At 38.6% G+C, this 15694-nt stretch overlaps 1 protein-coding gene across 2 annotated transcripts in view; it reads left to right on the top strand.

Annotated features, from left to right (window-relative positions):
• The window catches only part of LOC140941730 (zinc finger ZZ-type and EF-hand domain-containing protein 1-like), a 42963-nt gene that overhangs the window by 11549 nt on the left and 15720 nt on the right, over window positions 1–15694 (top strand). For both annotated transcript variants that reach the window (XM_073390745.1, XM_073390744.1), the window contains exons 21-50: window positions 820–952; window positions 1413–1524; window positions 1972–2150; window positions 2816–2881; window positions 3006–3171; window positions 3691–3812; window positions 4223–4345; window positions 4455–4556; window positions 4889–4956; window positions 5224–5305; window positions 5449–5532; window positions 5672–5783; window positions 5899–6026; window positions 7238–7344; window positions 8203–8324; window positions 8614–8693; window positions 9313–9403; window positions 9505–9581; window positions 9726–9824; window positions 10695–10792; window positions 10936–11044; window positions 11298–11353; window positions 11511–11639; window positions 11788–11854; window positions 12229–12292; window positions 12752–12912; window positions 13584–13725; window positions 14073–14124; window positions 14570–14683; window positions 14981–15024. In XM_073390745.1, coding sequence (XP_073246846.1) covers window positions 820–952; window positions 1413–1524; window positions 1972–2150; window positions 2816–2881; window positions 3006–3171; window positions 3691–3812; window positions 4223–4345; window positions 4455–4556; window positions 4889–4956; window positions 5224–5305; window positions 5449–5532; window positions 5672–5783; window positions 5899–6026; window positions 7238–7344; window positions 8203–8324; window positions 8614–8693; window positions 9313–9403; window positions 9505–9581; window positions 9726–9824; window positions 10695–10792; window positions 10936–11044; window positions 11298–11353; window positions 11511–11639; window positions 11788–11854; window positions 12229–12292; window positions 12752–12912; window positions 13584–13725; window positions 14073–14124; window positions 14570–14683; window positions 14981–15024 — 3089 coding nt within the window. The remainder of the gene's footprint in view (window positions 1–819; window positions 953–1412; window positions 1525–1971; window positions 2151–2815; window positions 2882–3005; window positions 3172–3690; window positions 3813–4222; window positions 4346–4454; window positions 4557–4888; window positions 4957–5223; window positions 5306–5448; window positions 5533–5671; window positions 5784–5898; window positions 6027–7237; window positions 7345–8202; window positions 8325–8613; window positions 8694–9312; window positions 9404–9504; window positions 9582–9725; window positions 9825–10694; window positions 10793–10935; window positions 11045–11297; window positions 11354–11510; window positions 11640–11787; window positions 11855–12228; window positions 12293–12751; window positions 12913–13583; window positions 13726–14072; window positions 14125–14569; window positions 14684–14980; window positions 15025–15694) is intronic.

Genomic DNA, 15694 nt, shown 5'->3' with positions numbered 1-15694 from the left:
AGTGAAATAGCATGCTAGCCGCGAAATTCGCTAATATTTTAAGAAAATGATAAGCTTTGGAATCGCAGCTTCATCTCATAGTGGTTTGATTCCATTCAAAACTGCATACAAAAAAAGAGGGGAATTGCTCTGGGCGATCGCGAGTAAGAATAATTTTATTAACTTGTATTCAGCTGCTTTTGATACAGTTTTTGGAGGTAATTTGGTCCATGCCTAAAAATTTCGCATTTTTCCAAAAACCGCTCGATAATTTTTTTTATAAATTCGACAATCCCGAGATCAATCGTCAAGAAAAATTCCGTGCAAGTTTCAAGAACATTGAAAACAGGGAAGGCTTTTAAATAGGGCCTCAAACATAACCAATTTTTCCCCCAGATTTTGTGTTTACAAGCGAGCGTCCTCATTATTCACTGGTATTGTTTTCAAGTTTCATATGCACGTGCACAACTAGCAAAAGATATAAATTTGCATAATTAATATATTCCATGTAGTTATGAATATCTGAGTGCGGAGTGAAGAATTATATGAAAGAAGATCATAGCAATTATAGACGCAACTTTCACAGTTGCGAAAAGAAAGCCTCAAAAAAAATTCAGGCTCGTACGGGATTCGAACCCTTGACCTTTCTTTTCTGGCTCGCTTTTCGCAACTGCAAAGGTTACGTCCATAACTGCGATGATCTTCGTTCATATCTTCATCCACTTAGTTAGGCATATGAAACAAAGCAACTTCATTTCATCTCTCAGTTCTTATTTTTGTCACTCTTCGTAACATTTCTTCAGGTCAGTAAATTACCAGTCCTGTTGTTTTGGTTTATAGGGACTTGAAACACAAGAAAGTAGTTGTGGCGAGTCTGCTCCTTCTTCGTCTGTTATACCAAAGCCTTCCTTTTCTCAAGTCTGGTCTCAGGGATTTAGCTTCTGATACCTCCGATAAAGCCGCGTTTGAAAAGGTGTGGTTACTGAAACTATTGCCTTTACTAAAATGTTAGTGTGTAAAGTACTAATCGCTAATTGAGAACACTGCTTTCATCTCGCCTATTGGAGACGGTATCGCTATTCTGCAATGTCGTTATTTAAAAAAGACACCAAAAACGAAAAAACAAACACACTCTTTGCATCTACATAGAATGCCACCAAGGTTCCATGCAAATTTAGACTGGCTTGCATGGCTTGCTAGGATTAATTGTTTTAGTGCATCAAATCATTATTATGGCAACGTTAAACTGTAAGAACATCTTTAAATTGTCCTGAAATATCAACAGGTCGACATTTGTTATGCCTTCGAACCTCAGATTCAGTTTATCCAGAGTCGAGTTGGGATATTATGTGTCTGCAGTCTTTGATGTTGTGGATATCTGACTCACGAGATTTAGCTACAAAAATAATATATTTTTCTTCTCTTTTCTGCAGCAGCATCAACTCTCCTCCAAGATTTTTTCTTACTTGTGTGAAGTTGTTGACGACGATAAAGATGTTTATGATAAAAAGATTTATGAGATTTCAAAACTGATCATACTAGAGGGTAAATAGCCTATTTTGATATAAAGCCGTTCTCTGTGAAATCAACTCGCATCAAGCTTGAATTTTTCCAGATTTACCCAGTTGTAGCTGCATTAATTAGCAACATCTTGTCTTGCAGTTCTCCCCCCCCCCCTCCCCTCCACCCCCTAAAGTTGAAACTAGGGAAAATTTCTGGATACACTCGTCCAAATTTGTTTGCGAGGTGAGGGGAGGGGCTGGGCGTATGTGAATCGGAAAGCTGGAAAACGCCCCAGAAAAGCAAAAGTGTCCCTAGACTTTTGTCCATGTTTGTAGTTCTACTATTCGAACGCTAGTGTAGTTTCTCAGTTACTTCATGGATAGCTGTAACAAGTGGAAAGGTCTTTATGCGGTTTTTTTTAAGTCAAAGTGTTACCAAACGTGAACTTTTGAGTGGAACTGATGACTTTCCTGGTTCTTGCTGTTGCAGGAGCGGAGATTTTCTTTCCGGACTCACAGACGAGACGAAACCACTTATTGTCAATGGTGGATCAAGTGATGGAGGAGAAGAAGGCAGCATCTCTTGGACTCACATTTGAGTCGCTCTGTAGATTCTTTAGTAATAAAGATGCCAGCGGTCTCTTAGGACTTCCTGATAATGTCACTGCGGTATGTTCATGTATTATCATAACGGAATGGCCACCCTTGTTAATTCATTTTATGTCACAAGTGGTATCTCCACCAATCTATGGTTTTACAAGCCTATTTTATCAGTCACTTTGACTTATCCTTTGAAAAGAATTTTGTTCACATGTAGTGATCGACAGTTCAACGTGACTGTTCAAATTAAAGTCAGGGCTAGGTAGTAGAAAGGGTGCGTTGCGGGGAGCTATTATAGCTGGCGGCTGTATTGAAATGGTAGACTACTTATCACAAAGATGTTGCTAATTCAATTGTCTGGCCTGATTTTACCATGTCTGAGTCAATGTAAGCCTTAACAAAATTTTTTCGTCTTGCAGGAGTAATAGTATTTTATTTGTGCGTTTTTGTTTCATATTGAATCTCAATTTCAATTTTTTCTGAATAATGTATACCTCCTTCGCTTAATAGAGGGTCACAAGTTTATCAGTTGTCATTGTTACCCCCTCTTTAAATAAAATCTCCACGCCTAACCGGTTACATGGTACACTTGAAAACTTTAATTCCTGGTATCAGAGAATGAGTTTTAAACCAAAATGGTTTTGAAAGTGTTGCCACCAAGCTATCCTCTGAAACGTTTTTAAATATTCCTTTGTACAGTGGTAATGAATATAAAGTATACTCTTATGTTGCAGGAGGGGTTTGACTGTGGTCCTGTATTAGCTGTTATGACCACACTTTTGACTGTAGCATTTCAAGAGGTAGGTATGATCATTGTGAATTTGTATTTATTCCACGAATCAGCATTGATCATGAGTCTAATCTGATTTTTTAAAAGATAGCTTTGGCCACTTTTTAAAAGTTAAGTTAAATGTCAATTTTTAGTGCCTTCATTGCTTGGAGTCAGAGGAGAGTGGTCACAGCGAGTCAGCATCAAACCTGGTTCAGTTACTATGTGCCATGCAAAGAAGTCTATTAACATGGTGCAACGTACAGATTAGAGATGGAAGTTCTTTTGGGCACAGCGTCGCTACTTCTCTTATAACAGACTGTAAGTGCAGTTAATATTTTCCGAAAGTTAAGGAAAGAAAACGTGACAAAAGTGATGACGGTTCGCGGAGATCAGAAAGCCAACTTGAGCAATGACAGAACTGCAATTTGAGCAACGGAGGTGGCGTTCAGTCCCTTTCGCGCGCTTTCTCCCCCTCATTTGACGTTGCGTTGTCTGCTTGCCCATTTTGTTAGAGTTAAAAACTTCAAAGTCAGTTAAGTGTAAAGGGAATCTGAATTGTCCGTCTGTTTTTGCAAGGCTTCTCGTTCTCTATATTTGGCGTCACTTGCCAGTCTTTCATTCATACTTGTACGTTACGGTCCAGTTCGGCGATATTAGAGAAAAAAAAAATCATTGCATCTCATTTCTATAACTTCATTACATTTTTTCTAGATCTGACATAACCTATTGTATACTACTACACTTGGATTTTAACGTTGCACTACAATAAGCTAAAAAAGAGTTGATCCTAGAATGGCATATTAATCAGTCTTTCATTTGTTGTTATTGTTTTTGCAGATGTTGAAATATTAGCCAAGAAAGTGTTTCTGTCCCTGCAGGCAGTGAATGAATCACGTGACCAGCTGACTGTGATTGACAGACTTGAACATTCTTACGTTTCCGCGGCAATGAGGCAGCTGGTATGTTAATTATCTTTATTCTTGTATAAGGCATTTTCTATAAGGCAACCTTTTGCACCTTATTCTCCACTGAACAATGAGACGTGAGCACAATGCCGCATTCGACTGTTATTGTACCATGAAAGAGAAATTTCAAACACAAAATATCAATTTTAACACTGACATATCTTAGTGTTCCGATTTAAGCCAGAAATAAGGTGATTTCCTTTGATCACCCGAGACATATTTTGCGCAGTGTAGCCCTTTTACGATCTTTGAAATTATCAAATAAGATGTGGTGGTTCAAAATCTTAGAATGCTGGCAACATACGAGTTGTTAGTCTATGCACAGCACTACCACCGTTGTAAAGGTTTTCGGTGTTTAAACGTCGTTTCGCAACACGACAGTTTCTCTTCTTAATATTTTCCAGGTTCTGTTTCTGAACTTGTTTACAAATGTGGACGCCATCTGCATGCCGGTACTGAGAAGTCTACAGCCTGTTTGTCTCGAGTTAAAAAGGTTTTCAAATAAATATCCAGAGCTTTTCTTTAAGGTAACGCTGCAATATTCTTGTTTGTGGCAGTTTCAATTCACACTTAATTAATTACAGACATTTGGAAAGAGTGTATTTTTTAAATGTTGTTTTGCATGCATTATTTCAGATTGATTCTGAAGAATGGAACAAGACCCAAGGACAGACAGTACTAAGAACTTGGGAAGTTGAATCGTTACACAATTACGAGAACAACCAAGACATAAAAATGGTTTGCCAAGTTTTCTATTGACTTAAAATAAAATTAAATTAACCCCTAATAATTCCCAAAGTAAAACGAAATTACAAAAATTCAAATTTCCTTTTTGTAAAATCCTACGATTTGAGTAAGACTTTCACAACGTTTTGCCATTAGAATGGAAACATCGTGGAATTAGGCTCACAAGTTAAATAGTTAGAATAAAAAATCATCATGCTATAACTTTGTGTAGGTTGTTGTTGTTGTGGTTTTTACTTGAAAATACACTAGTTTGTTGTAAACAGGCTTAAAAACGATGATAATATATTGTATTAATTTCTTATTGGTTCAACAATTTATTCCAGGTGTTTAGCTGTCCTGGCTGTTCTGAATTCACGGTTGATTTTGATTCTCGCTGTGAAACAGAAAGAAGGTTTGCGTACTTATTTTTGTATTAGGATTTGTTAGCTCATTTTGTAGATGCTGCTCTGACCACACAGCCATTTTCTTACCTCAATCGATAACAGTATTAAAAACCAAAATCAAGCCAGCTGGCTAACTCGTTGTCCGCTTTTTGGATTCCAAATTAGAAGCCTTTTAAAGTTTAAGATACCACAGAGGCACTCTACAGCCAGTTTTCCTGTGCTAATTGAAGTAAATGTTGTTATAGTACTTCTGAATGATTGTATTCTTCTTCTAGATATGATTACTTGGAATTTACAGATTCAAATGGCAACAAGAAACGATTTGATCAAAAAGTTGACACAGATAAGTGGCCAAAGGTAGGATTAACAATGTTTTGTTAAGAATGGTGTTCTTCAGTGAAAATCCAAATTTATGATTATGTGCTATTTTCGAACTTGCTTTATTTGTCTCTCGTAAGTTTAAATCTTGCAATACTTATCAGCACTTCCTTTTTCGGCAGAGCGTTAACTTCAAAGCTGGGAATCGTCTGCTTTTTAATTTTCATTCAGATGGAAGCAACAATGAATGGGGTTACAAGTTCACGGTAAGCGTAGAAAGTTGTTTAGCACCAGCTGACAAGATAAGGAATTATCGGCGATTTGGTACCGTTATTATTATTATTGCCCGCAAAGCTGCTTGATTGTCGTCACTCGGCAGTAACTGATTCTGTTGAATGTCGACAGGTGACTGCTAAAGGGTCCCCAGATGTTGCGTTATCATGGATTTTTGATCTTCAGCTGGGGATGGCTCGTTTGTTTGGTCAGCTCTGTAGTGCTGCCTTGGACAGTAGAAAAGGTAATCAACCTTACAACAGCTAATATGGCGGCTAACAAATTGGCACAATAAATAGACGCCTTAACATGATCAAACGATTATTAAATATTTCACAACATTTCTCTATGAATTTTAGCCTCCCTAACTCCGTCAAATGCTGACAATGAAGAAGAAACCAAGTTACTTCACAGTGAAATCTGGACCACTCTTTTCCGTGGAGGATACATGACCGGAAAACTTCAAAGGTCTCTTTCTGGTCACCATGTAAGTCATTTCAGTGATTTTAGAGCGGTTTTCACTTGACTGTCGAAAGTCATTGGTTTTGGTTTTGGTTTTGGTTCTACTACGCCCTTTGGTTGGCTAGTGTATTTACTTTGGTTTTGGTTTTACGACAGTCAAATGAAAACCGCTTTAACTGAGTATTAAGTGGCTTTACGGTGCGTCATGTCCTACTTTTAAAGGAATATTATTACAGTTCTACTAGATCTAAAGAATTTTGCATAGTATAACAAGACTGCCTTCACACGACTCTGGGTAGACTGTTTACACCCTCCCATCTTGATCGGTAAGATCGTCGTCGAGATCGAGCTCTCGTTGGGCGGCCGTGACGGTTTGAAATAAACCGTAGGTGAGGGGGTGGGGATTAGTGAGAAGCGACAGAGCAGGGTTTGTTGGCCGCTCCCTCCTGCTCCCCCCTCCCCCCCGCCCCCTTCTAGGTAGATATTTGTACTCCTTTCCAGGCTGCACTTGCATTTGAAGCCAAGATAAACCATCCCGGCGTTACAGTAAGCGGCAGTCCATCTTAGCGATATCACGAAACAATAGGGAGCTGTAATTGTTAAGACTCTGCGAGAAGGCGGACTTGCTAGACTCGTCGGCAAGCTCTTTCTTACCAACAGAAATAGTTCTCGGAATGACAGCTGTTTGTGTTTCCCTCCACCACAAACGTAGCACCACCGCGGGTTTTTTAACCTGACCCGTTTATCCCTTTACGGCTTGTGACAGTTTGTCAAATACGGAGTCCTCGATGAACAAGCAGCAAAGAACCGCGGCCTTGATCCATAGCTGGCAATGTTCTCCATGAATATATATATGTACCCAGAATTTCGTTTGTGTCCTATGAATGATACAAGGGAGAGGAAAAAAAAATTCAAAATCATACTTTTACTGCAATCCTAGATGAGTAAAATGTATTTCATGTTGATCCCCCTTTCCCCTTGAACAGTGTTGGGTGTTACAAGCCAAACAACTTTTACAGGACCTCGACTTTGTTCGAGGAGGAGTGGGGAGGGGAGGAATCTTGTTAAGGCCGTGTTTATGAGTGTGTATTGCAGGTTAGCTGCAAATTCCATATAAAAACACGTTGAAAAGGGGGGGTGTCCCAAAACCTTTCGGCCAGGATTGTAGGTTGAATAGTGTTTTAACTGGAGAACAGATTTCACCTTCAACAGTATCAGTCTTGATTTTTCCCACAGGCAACAACAAGTTATCCAGTCGAGAATTCGGTCAACTCATTCTTGCACACCATAACTGGTAGAACAGAAGGACCGCCTGAAGTGACAATGGAAGAACTTATAGCGAAGTGAGTAAAATTGTTCGCGTGAGCGACAGTAACTTAAAGAAACGTCCACTCCTCCATTCAGTTTCATAGATCACGATTTTTACCGGACTCAAGAAATTAACACTTCATAGCAAAATAGAGAAGGGAAGTGTGACGTCAGGTCACCATGGTAGCAAAATTTCTGGATCTCAACAATCTTTCTTGATGAAAATGAAGAAATGATCGTTGCAGTGAACGCAATTTATGCAATTGCGTAAAGAAGCCTGAAAAAAATTCAGGACTTCAACGGGGTTTGAACCCGTGACCTCGCGATTACCGGTGCGATGCTCTATCAACTGAGCTATGAAGCCACTGACGTTGGGAGCAGGTCAATTGTGGGTTCATATGTTCCCGTGAAAGAAATGAGTGTTAAAGTCCTGAATTTTTTTTTAAGGCTTCTTTACGCAATTGCATGAATTGTGTTCACTGCGTCGATCATTTCTTCATTTTCATTTCATTTCCGCAGTTCATATATGATTTATTTCATATATCATTAACAATCTTTCTTGACAGAGACGGCCATTTACACGTTGAACGATGCAGGAAAATTATGGGTTGCTGTTTTGTTTCTGGAAAGTCTTACTTGTCATTTTTTTCGCTTTTCCTGTCATATTGGAAAGACCACGGTTTGTTGAGATCCAGAAATTTTGCTACCATGGCAACGTGACGTAACGACTTCTCCTCTCTATTAACTACACCACATACAAATGTCATCTTCTCATGGAAGTACTGTTCATTTCCATTTGAATGATGGTTGAAAGCTTTCGTCCGACGGACTCGAAAGTTAGAATAACCTTATTACTTGATGCGTAAATATTAATTTGGGTATCCTTTCATCAGGTGTCGTGAAAAGGCTCCTGGGCCCTTTATAGGAGGTCCTCTGGTAGACCAAGCTGTAAATGCTGTGTTTGCTGCTCTTGTGTGGCATTCTCAGGAGTTGAGGGACCAAATAGTGCTGTTTTGTAAGTTTTTTTTTTTTTTTGGCTGTTTTTAGCTCTCTTTTGCCACGTTGTATCAAAAGTGAATCTTCTATGTAACAGGTCCCGAAGGTTAATTTGAAGGATTATTAATTAAAAGTGCCAGCAAAGTTAAAATAGATCAGATTTTAATCGATTTATCTTTCGTTGTCTCTTACCTTTTAACTCAAAAACTAACAGTTTGCGATACTCATTCTCATTTAAAAATTCTTGTAGCTTGATTGATTGATTGATTGAGTCAATGACTGATTTTTCATTTGTGTAATGTATTCAGCTAAAAACACACCACCAGAAGCTGTTCCAGAGGGCGTCCAAGAAGCTTATTTAACAGCTGAGTCACTTAGGCGTGTACTGGTAAGCAAGCTCTACTACTGCGCCCGCCATGAAAAATGTCTATAAATGAAATGTGTGCTTTTTTATTTTGGAAAATTCATTTATTTGAAAGGGGTGTCTTAAAGCTCAAATCGTGGAAACGACTTTTATATCAAAGATAGAAAGTACAAATTGCCAAGACGAGCTAAATTCTCCTTAGAACCTTACATTTCATTACTTGACGTCTCTGCTTTCAGAACGTACCAAACTATGAAGCGCACATGCAACAGACTTGTTAAAGTTATGTTGTTGTTGTTGTTAAGATTGTTTCTGTTTCTTTAAATCACTTGCGATGGCAATTATGGAGATAGAGGGCAAATTCTGTGATCCCCGCAAAACTTGTACTGCAGTGTTTGCACATGGCGGCGCTCCTTGCCGATATCAGTACTTTTCAATCTATCGATTTATTGGCTACTCATGACAGCTGGAGTATTACACCTATTTAATTTTATTTGATTTAAGGGCCGTTTTCTTTTCCGTCCTCGTCGTGGTTGTTAAGTCTTCGTTAACACTCTTTCAAGTGGTCGTGTCGCAAAAATCCGTGTATCAAGCTGCTCACCTTGTTCTGCAGTCATCCTGTAAATGTTGGTTTAATTTCCAGGTTGATCGTCGTCAGCGTCTCATTTTACAAGCTGAAGAAGAGTCTAACAATGATAAAAGCCCACCACAGAAAATAGATCCAGACAGCCCTGGTAAGCTGCTGCTGCTTCCCGGGCTCCTTTCATGATTCCTCAAAACTGAGACCTTGATACAGTTCACCACTATTTATGTTCTTTACATTATTTGTTTGCAGTGATTGCTTGCAAGGAAAAAGCTCAGTTCCTTCTCAAGTTTGCTGGGCTGCAAAGAATAGCTGACAAAAGCGCCGAGGTACTTCCTCGTTACAATGTCTTGTTACAATAGCCGTTCGATCTCCCTACATAAGTAAGGAGGAAGGGCCTCTGCTTTCCGCAGAGTATTTGTACATAGCTTTGGGTTGCTTACTTCCTGTATTAACTGTGTACATTGCTTTAGGGAAGAGAGAACAGGCGCTCCAAGTGGTTAAACAGGAAGTCATCTTGGCAACGATCATCTTCTGAACATGGAGGAAGCATCTTATCAGGACCCAGACAGGTTAGTGAAAACTCTGACCACTGAACTGATTTTGGTAATTTAACTACGGATAATTTCAAGTGATACCATAATAATCTTTTAAGTTTGGGCTCTTAGTACGAACTGCACGTGCTACACGAACGGCTTCTCGATTACTTGCGCTTTCATCAGGACATAAGTCTATAGTTTCACGGCTAGATAAGGGACTGGACCCTACTTACCCTTTGATATATATCTGATACTTGTTTTTCGCATCGTGTTAGTTTCATTTTATCCTCTCATCTTAGATAGGAGTCCATTGACTTACGGACAAAGTTAAATAAGCAGCTTTAATTGACTGTTACCTGACAGAATGATGAAAGGACGAAATGAAACAAACACAATGCGATAAACTAGTACCAGAACTCTATCACTGAGTTAGTAGTGTCCAGTCCCTTATCCAGCTGGCCCTGAGAGTGATAGACGTATTATGCTCCTCTCAGCATATTTGCATTGGAGCACATCACTGCTAGTGCCCGCCAAAAATATGCTTTAGTTCATGTGCTCGTTGAGTAAGAAGCGTCAGCTTCTTCAATTTGTGTTGGAAAATTAAGCTTTAAGGGTTTAATATTTACCATAAAAAAACTACCTTCTAGTGTTATCTACCTACACATATTCTAAAATTACACTCTCAGTGCTTCTCAAACAAAAGATACTTGTATAATTACGTTCAGGTGAAGCCGCCGCTCATGTGAGCCCATACATTAAAGGGTATTATTGTGATACTCGCAGAAGGCTATGACCTCAGTTCTACCTACCACCTTTCCTTTTAAACCTCGAGGCCGCTGTAGGAATCTTCTTCAGACTGTATGTAGTATTACCTCCATTACTTATTTTACGTTTTTGCCGCAGAGAACACTGTCTGTTGAGGAAATCCGGACCATTGACAAGCACCCTGCATTTAAACTGATTCTGGACTTTGTGACAAATGATTCTTATTCTCATGAAAGGTAACTTTCGTGTTTATTGAAGACATAACTAATGTGTATTCAGGTCTTTAAATCTTCATACTTCCGTAAATACTAGAGTAAATAATGTTTCATGAAGTGAGATAAACCTTTTGTTGTGATATTTTTTTTATGTTTTCATAAAGGACACAAGCCCTGCTTAAGCAGAGAGTGGAACATGCTAACACTGTAGCTGATATTTACCTATTTGCTGCTGAGTTCCTCCGCATTTCGTCCGAAACAGATCTTGTCCAGGTACGTGCGATACTCACATTTATGTTGTACTCAAGCTCGAGGCAAGCAAGGAGGTAGTTTTTGTTTGAGAGGAAGAGGGGGTTGACATGTTGAACGCGATGTAAAGAGAACGAAAAGGAAGCACTAAAAATAAGTGGTTATAGGACTGGAAAGGTCGCAGGACATACCTAGACATGAAACACAGACCAGCATCCAAGAAGCAAAATAATTTTCTCTGCTTTATCCTTTTTCTTTTGTTTTGCATTCTGTACAGGCCCCTGCTGTTCTCTTTTTACAACAGTTTCTGTCATCTCAAAAATACTTCCCAAGGTAAGCTGCTGTTTAGTGTTACTACAGTTATTTTGACACCTCGAGAGAAAAAATATAAACAAATAAACAAATAAATTCTCTGTTACACCAGACACAGCATTTTTAAGATTATATAAAGCGCACTATTTACGTAGCTATGCTGTTTCTGTTCCGGCAGCCACTATGCAGACAATCTTGATGGATGCGGCTTAAGTTTGGAGAGTAAAGTTCGACGTGCCTACTATGCACTGGTCAGAAGATGTTTAGATGGAGTTAAATCTTACCATACACAAGGTTCTAGCCAAAGGTGCGTCAGTACTGGTCTTTCCTTTGCTGACTGAAGAGAGACTGTCTCCTATGTTGAATGTTTCTAGAATTCATATTCTCATTGTTATTTTCCTAGTTGATGGCCTTATGCAATGACGTAATCTTTCGAATTTCTGATGCTTTTGTAGGCCAAGTTCTGCTGCATTTCATTGTTTGCGAGCGTTTGTTCTACACCTACTCGATACAGAGTGGAAGGTTTGTCTCTCTTCGATTATAATCTACCTGTCCATTTTTCTTTCCGCTGATTGCTATTAAGCGTTGGTGGTCCACGTTCGCTTCCATCTTTTCGTTTTTTATCACCATCCTCGGTGCTTTCTGACACTGCTTGCTCAAACAGTCTTACAATGAGGACGCCTCTCATGCACGTCAGGTAATAACCAACTCAAACATTAACGTTCAAAAGGTTCTCTTGAATTATGTTTTGATAGGGTTTTTTTTTTTAATTTACCTCCGGGAACTCGGCTATTTTTCTTATCCATTGCTTTGTGACACAAGGAGTTTTGCGTAATTTTGTTTCTCCCTCCTTGTCAAGTTTTTAAACAGTTTTTATTTTTGTGTTGTCTTCGTAGGGTTACGATCACACTTTCATTCTCGATGTTCATCTGCCAGAGTTCCTGCTAGACACATTAAAAGGTTAGAAACTTAAAACTGTTGCCGCCGAGTGGGCTTAAGCTTAATAGAGCTGAACTTTTAGCTGCTTCAAAGCCTTACTGCAGGTTTAGGTTTCTTTTGCTTTACTTTGACCAGAGATTTTGAGGTGAAATTAATCCCTATCTTTATCGGATCTGTTTTGCAAAGTAAGGTTAACCGGCGACATTTTTTCTGTATTTCTATCATCAGACAAAAGAGAAAAAAAATCAGTTAAACATGTCACAAACACGCGTGGGAGTCAATGTAGCTTATATTGAAATGGCGGCAGTTGGATGTAGATATAAGTAGAAAAAATTGCAAAATAGGTTCTAAGATGTTGTTTTGAATCAGCACAAGACTTAGTTAAAACTTTCCCGGAGGAAGTAAAAATTCTGAGTATAATATACAAAGTACAATTGTTTGAAACTCAACGTTGAAGTTTTCTCATTTTATTTACCCCAGCAACCGTTGTGCACCCGAAACACGATGTAAGGGACATGAATGATCAGCAAGAACTGGAACACTATGAAGAAGGCAATAAATGGCTGGATGAAGCTAAAGAAAACTTTGATAATTGGTTTGAAGGCATGAGGACTTTAGCACAGACAGACCAACAGAGAAGGGTTGGTAACCAAGCATCGTATAGACAGTTCGATAAAGTAATTCAAGGAGCTGTGTCACGGCTTTCGTAAAAATTCTAGCCGTAGGAACCGCCACCAAATTGAGTGAAACATGAAAATAATCGCTCAAAACACCAACAGAAGGTATTTATAAATACAAAAGTAGGCGCGGATGGACAAACTTCAAGAAGATTTAAACGGGTTGAAATTGTGGGTTTTTGAAAAACTTTTCCGCCTCACAGTTTTTCAGAGTTCATTTTTGTTGTTTAAGTAACGTTTGATACAATGCTTGGGAAGCATATTTGTTGAACAGGAAGCTGTGGGTAAGCAATTTCTTCGTTAACGTTAAGTTTCATAGCGTGTAAGGGACTGTAATTGGCAATATTAACAAAACAAACTAGACAACAGCCATGAAACTGCAGCCTCCTTAACAAGAATCATCTGGTTTTATGAAAGAACTGCAGTGAGGCGCGCTCTCTGATTAGCCAATGAATAGTATGCTATTTGCGCAGGTTGGCGCTAAGGAATACTGCTGCGTTCTGTGTTTCCAATTTTTGTAGGCATCCATGCTCACGGTGTCTTACATCAGTACTCAAGCCTGTTTTGATGAGTCGTGTCACTGTTACGTCACGTTGTTTTGATAATTCTGTTAATTCTGCTGTTTTGTTATTCAGAGAATGCATTTGTTTGTGGCTCGCTTCTCCGACAGTCTTGACGTGGTCATAACATGTGATGGCTGTGATGTCACCCTGACAGGCAGGCGATACCGATGCCTTAACTGCATGGATGTTGACCTTTGCAATAATTGTTACATGAGTGAGTTGGCTTAGTTTACCAGGTTTATGCTGTTAACGAACGAAATAAAAAAATCAAGAAATAACTGTTAAAAAGGATTTACAATATTTTCATATTTTAATCCCAAATACATTTGTTTCACTTGACCTGGGTGAGTGTATAGAGTACAAAGGCTGTGATAGTAGAGATAGTCCCGACTGAAAATGTAACGAGAATTAATAAAAATCATGGTGTGATAAGATTGGAATTTTATCCACTGTGTCTGTGCGTTTGTCTGAGGAGGGAAAGCAGCTGATCGGTTTAATAACTTTTTCAAACTAATATTTTCCTTTGTTTCCTTTGTTTCCTTCGTTTTTTCTTTTTTCCAGCTGGAGTGAAGCCTGACGGACATTCAGAATCTCATGACGTCATAGATATGAGGTGGTCTAGGAAGATCTTGTTTGATGCCTAACAGTAACTTAGTTTATTTGTTTCCTCTTTAAACAAACACAAATCCGGACAGTTTGTGGTAAAACGTGATTGTACATGCAATTTCCACTGAGTGAAAGCGGAAATGTGTTTCCTGCTACCTAGACCATGCCCCTCGAGCGATTTCGCGTTCGAGTTGGTAGGTTACATGGTCGCCAAAACCCGCCGTATTTTCTTGTTAATTGGGCAGTTTGGAATGTTGAAAACGTAAAAAAAGGGCTTGAGACCTGAGCAGCTACAGTGTACAGTTAAGCAGAGCAAAATTTAGAGCAAAGTAAATGGCAACCTCAAACAACACAAAAGTAATCATCAGTCAGACAATGTTGCAAAAAAGGCAGGGGTGATGGATAATGACATTTGTTTTAATTGCGTTTGTGTAACTGATTTAATTTTTTAGATACAAATGTGATGGTTGCGACAGCTTTATCGTTGGAACACGTTACCACTGTACTGAGTGCGATGACTTTGATTTGTGTTTTGGTTGCCATTCAACGGGAAAGTTTCCTGGAAGGTAAATACACATATTTTTTAAGCACAGATCCCCAAGTTAGTAACTGCGCTGTGATATTTTGACTTTAGAGATATTCAAGGGCCATAATATCTTGAAATATTACAATGCAATTATCTATTTTAAGTCGCTTTTTCGACCCTCAGTGTACTTAGGTAGGCTGAAAGCGTGCTGGCTAAGATGCTATTCATTCTTGTTTTCAGTCATGAAACTTCCATTTTTGCCTACTACGCTCACTCTTGACGTCTGCTGAAGGAAACATCTTTTTTGTTGTATTGACAGTTTGTTATTTTATTTTAGACACACTGCATCCCATAAGATGATGAAATTTCCCCTTAAGACAGGTAAGAAGAGATGTTTGTTGAAAGAATTAGAACTACTAAAGCCTTCCATTTCTTTCTGTAAATTATATATTTATTTTCCCACAAATTTTTATTTATTTATTTATTTATTTATTTATTTTTTGTGATCAACATTTCATCCAATAGGCCATTTTACAGTTGCGGGCTTAGTATCCCAGCTTCTGAGGGAAATTGAGGCTGAGGATGGCCTTGTTTTGATATAAACTTCCTTCCTCAGTTCTCTAATGTAAATTTTACTTGAAAACTTCTATTTGGCATAAGAAGAACATGATTTACATAATAAAACTGGAAGAGCTGTATCAAAACAAGGTCAACTCCAGCCTGGTTTCCACCTGTAACTGTAAAGTGGACTATTTTACATTATCCATTGAAAGAGAAGTGGAAAGAGCACACAAAATCACCTCCATATGGTCCTCTGCCAGACTGTTTTGTCTGAAGTATTTTGTGCCACTTCTGTTTAAATGTGTGCCTCTTTTGAATGAATTTTCGTTTTATTGCTTGTTGTTTTTTACATATTTGAATTACAGACGGAGACACGTTCCCACAAAAGTAGCTTGTTGTTGTTGTTATTTTTTATGTACAACTAATAAATAAGAATTTGAGTAATGTGTGTAGCCCTCCAATAGTACTTTCTAATACTGTGCGTGTGCCT

The sequence above is a fragment of the Porites lutea genome, chromosome 6 (assembly GCF_958299795.1).
Source record: "Porites lutea chromosome 6, jaPorLute2.1, whole genome shotgun sequence".
NCBI classification, from domain to species: domain Eukaryota; kingdom Metazoa; phylum Cnidaria; class Anthozoa; order Scleractinia; family Poritidae; genus Porites; species Porites lutea.
The sequence above is the reverse complement of the archived record's forward strand: the minus strand, read 5'-3'. Positions and strand labels throughout refer to the sequence as shown.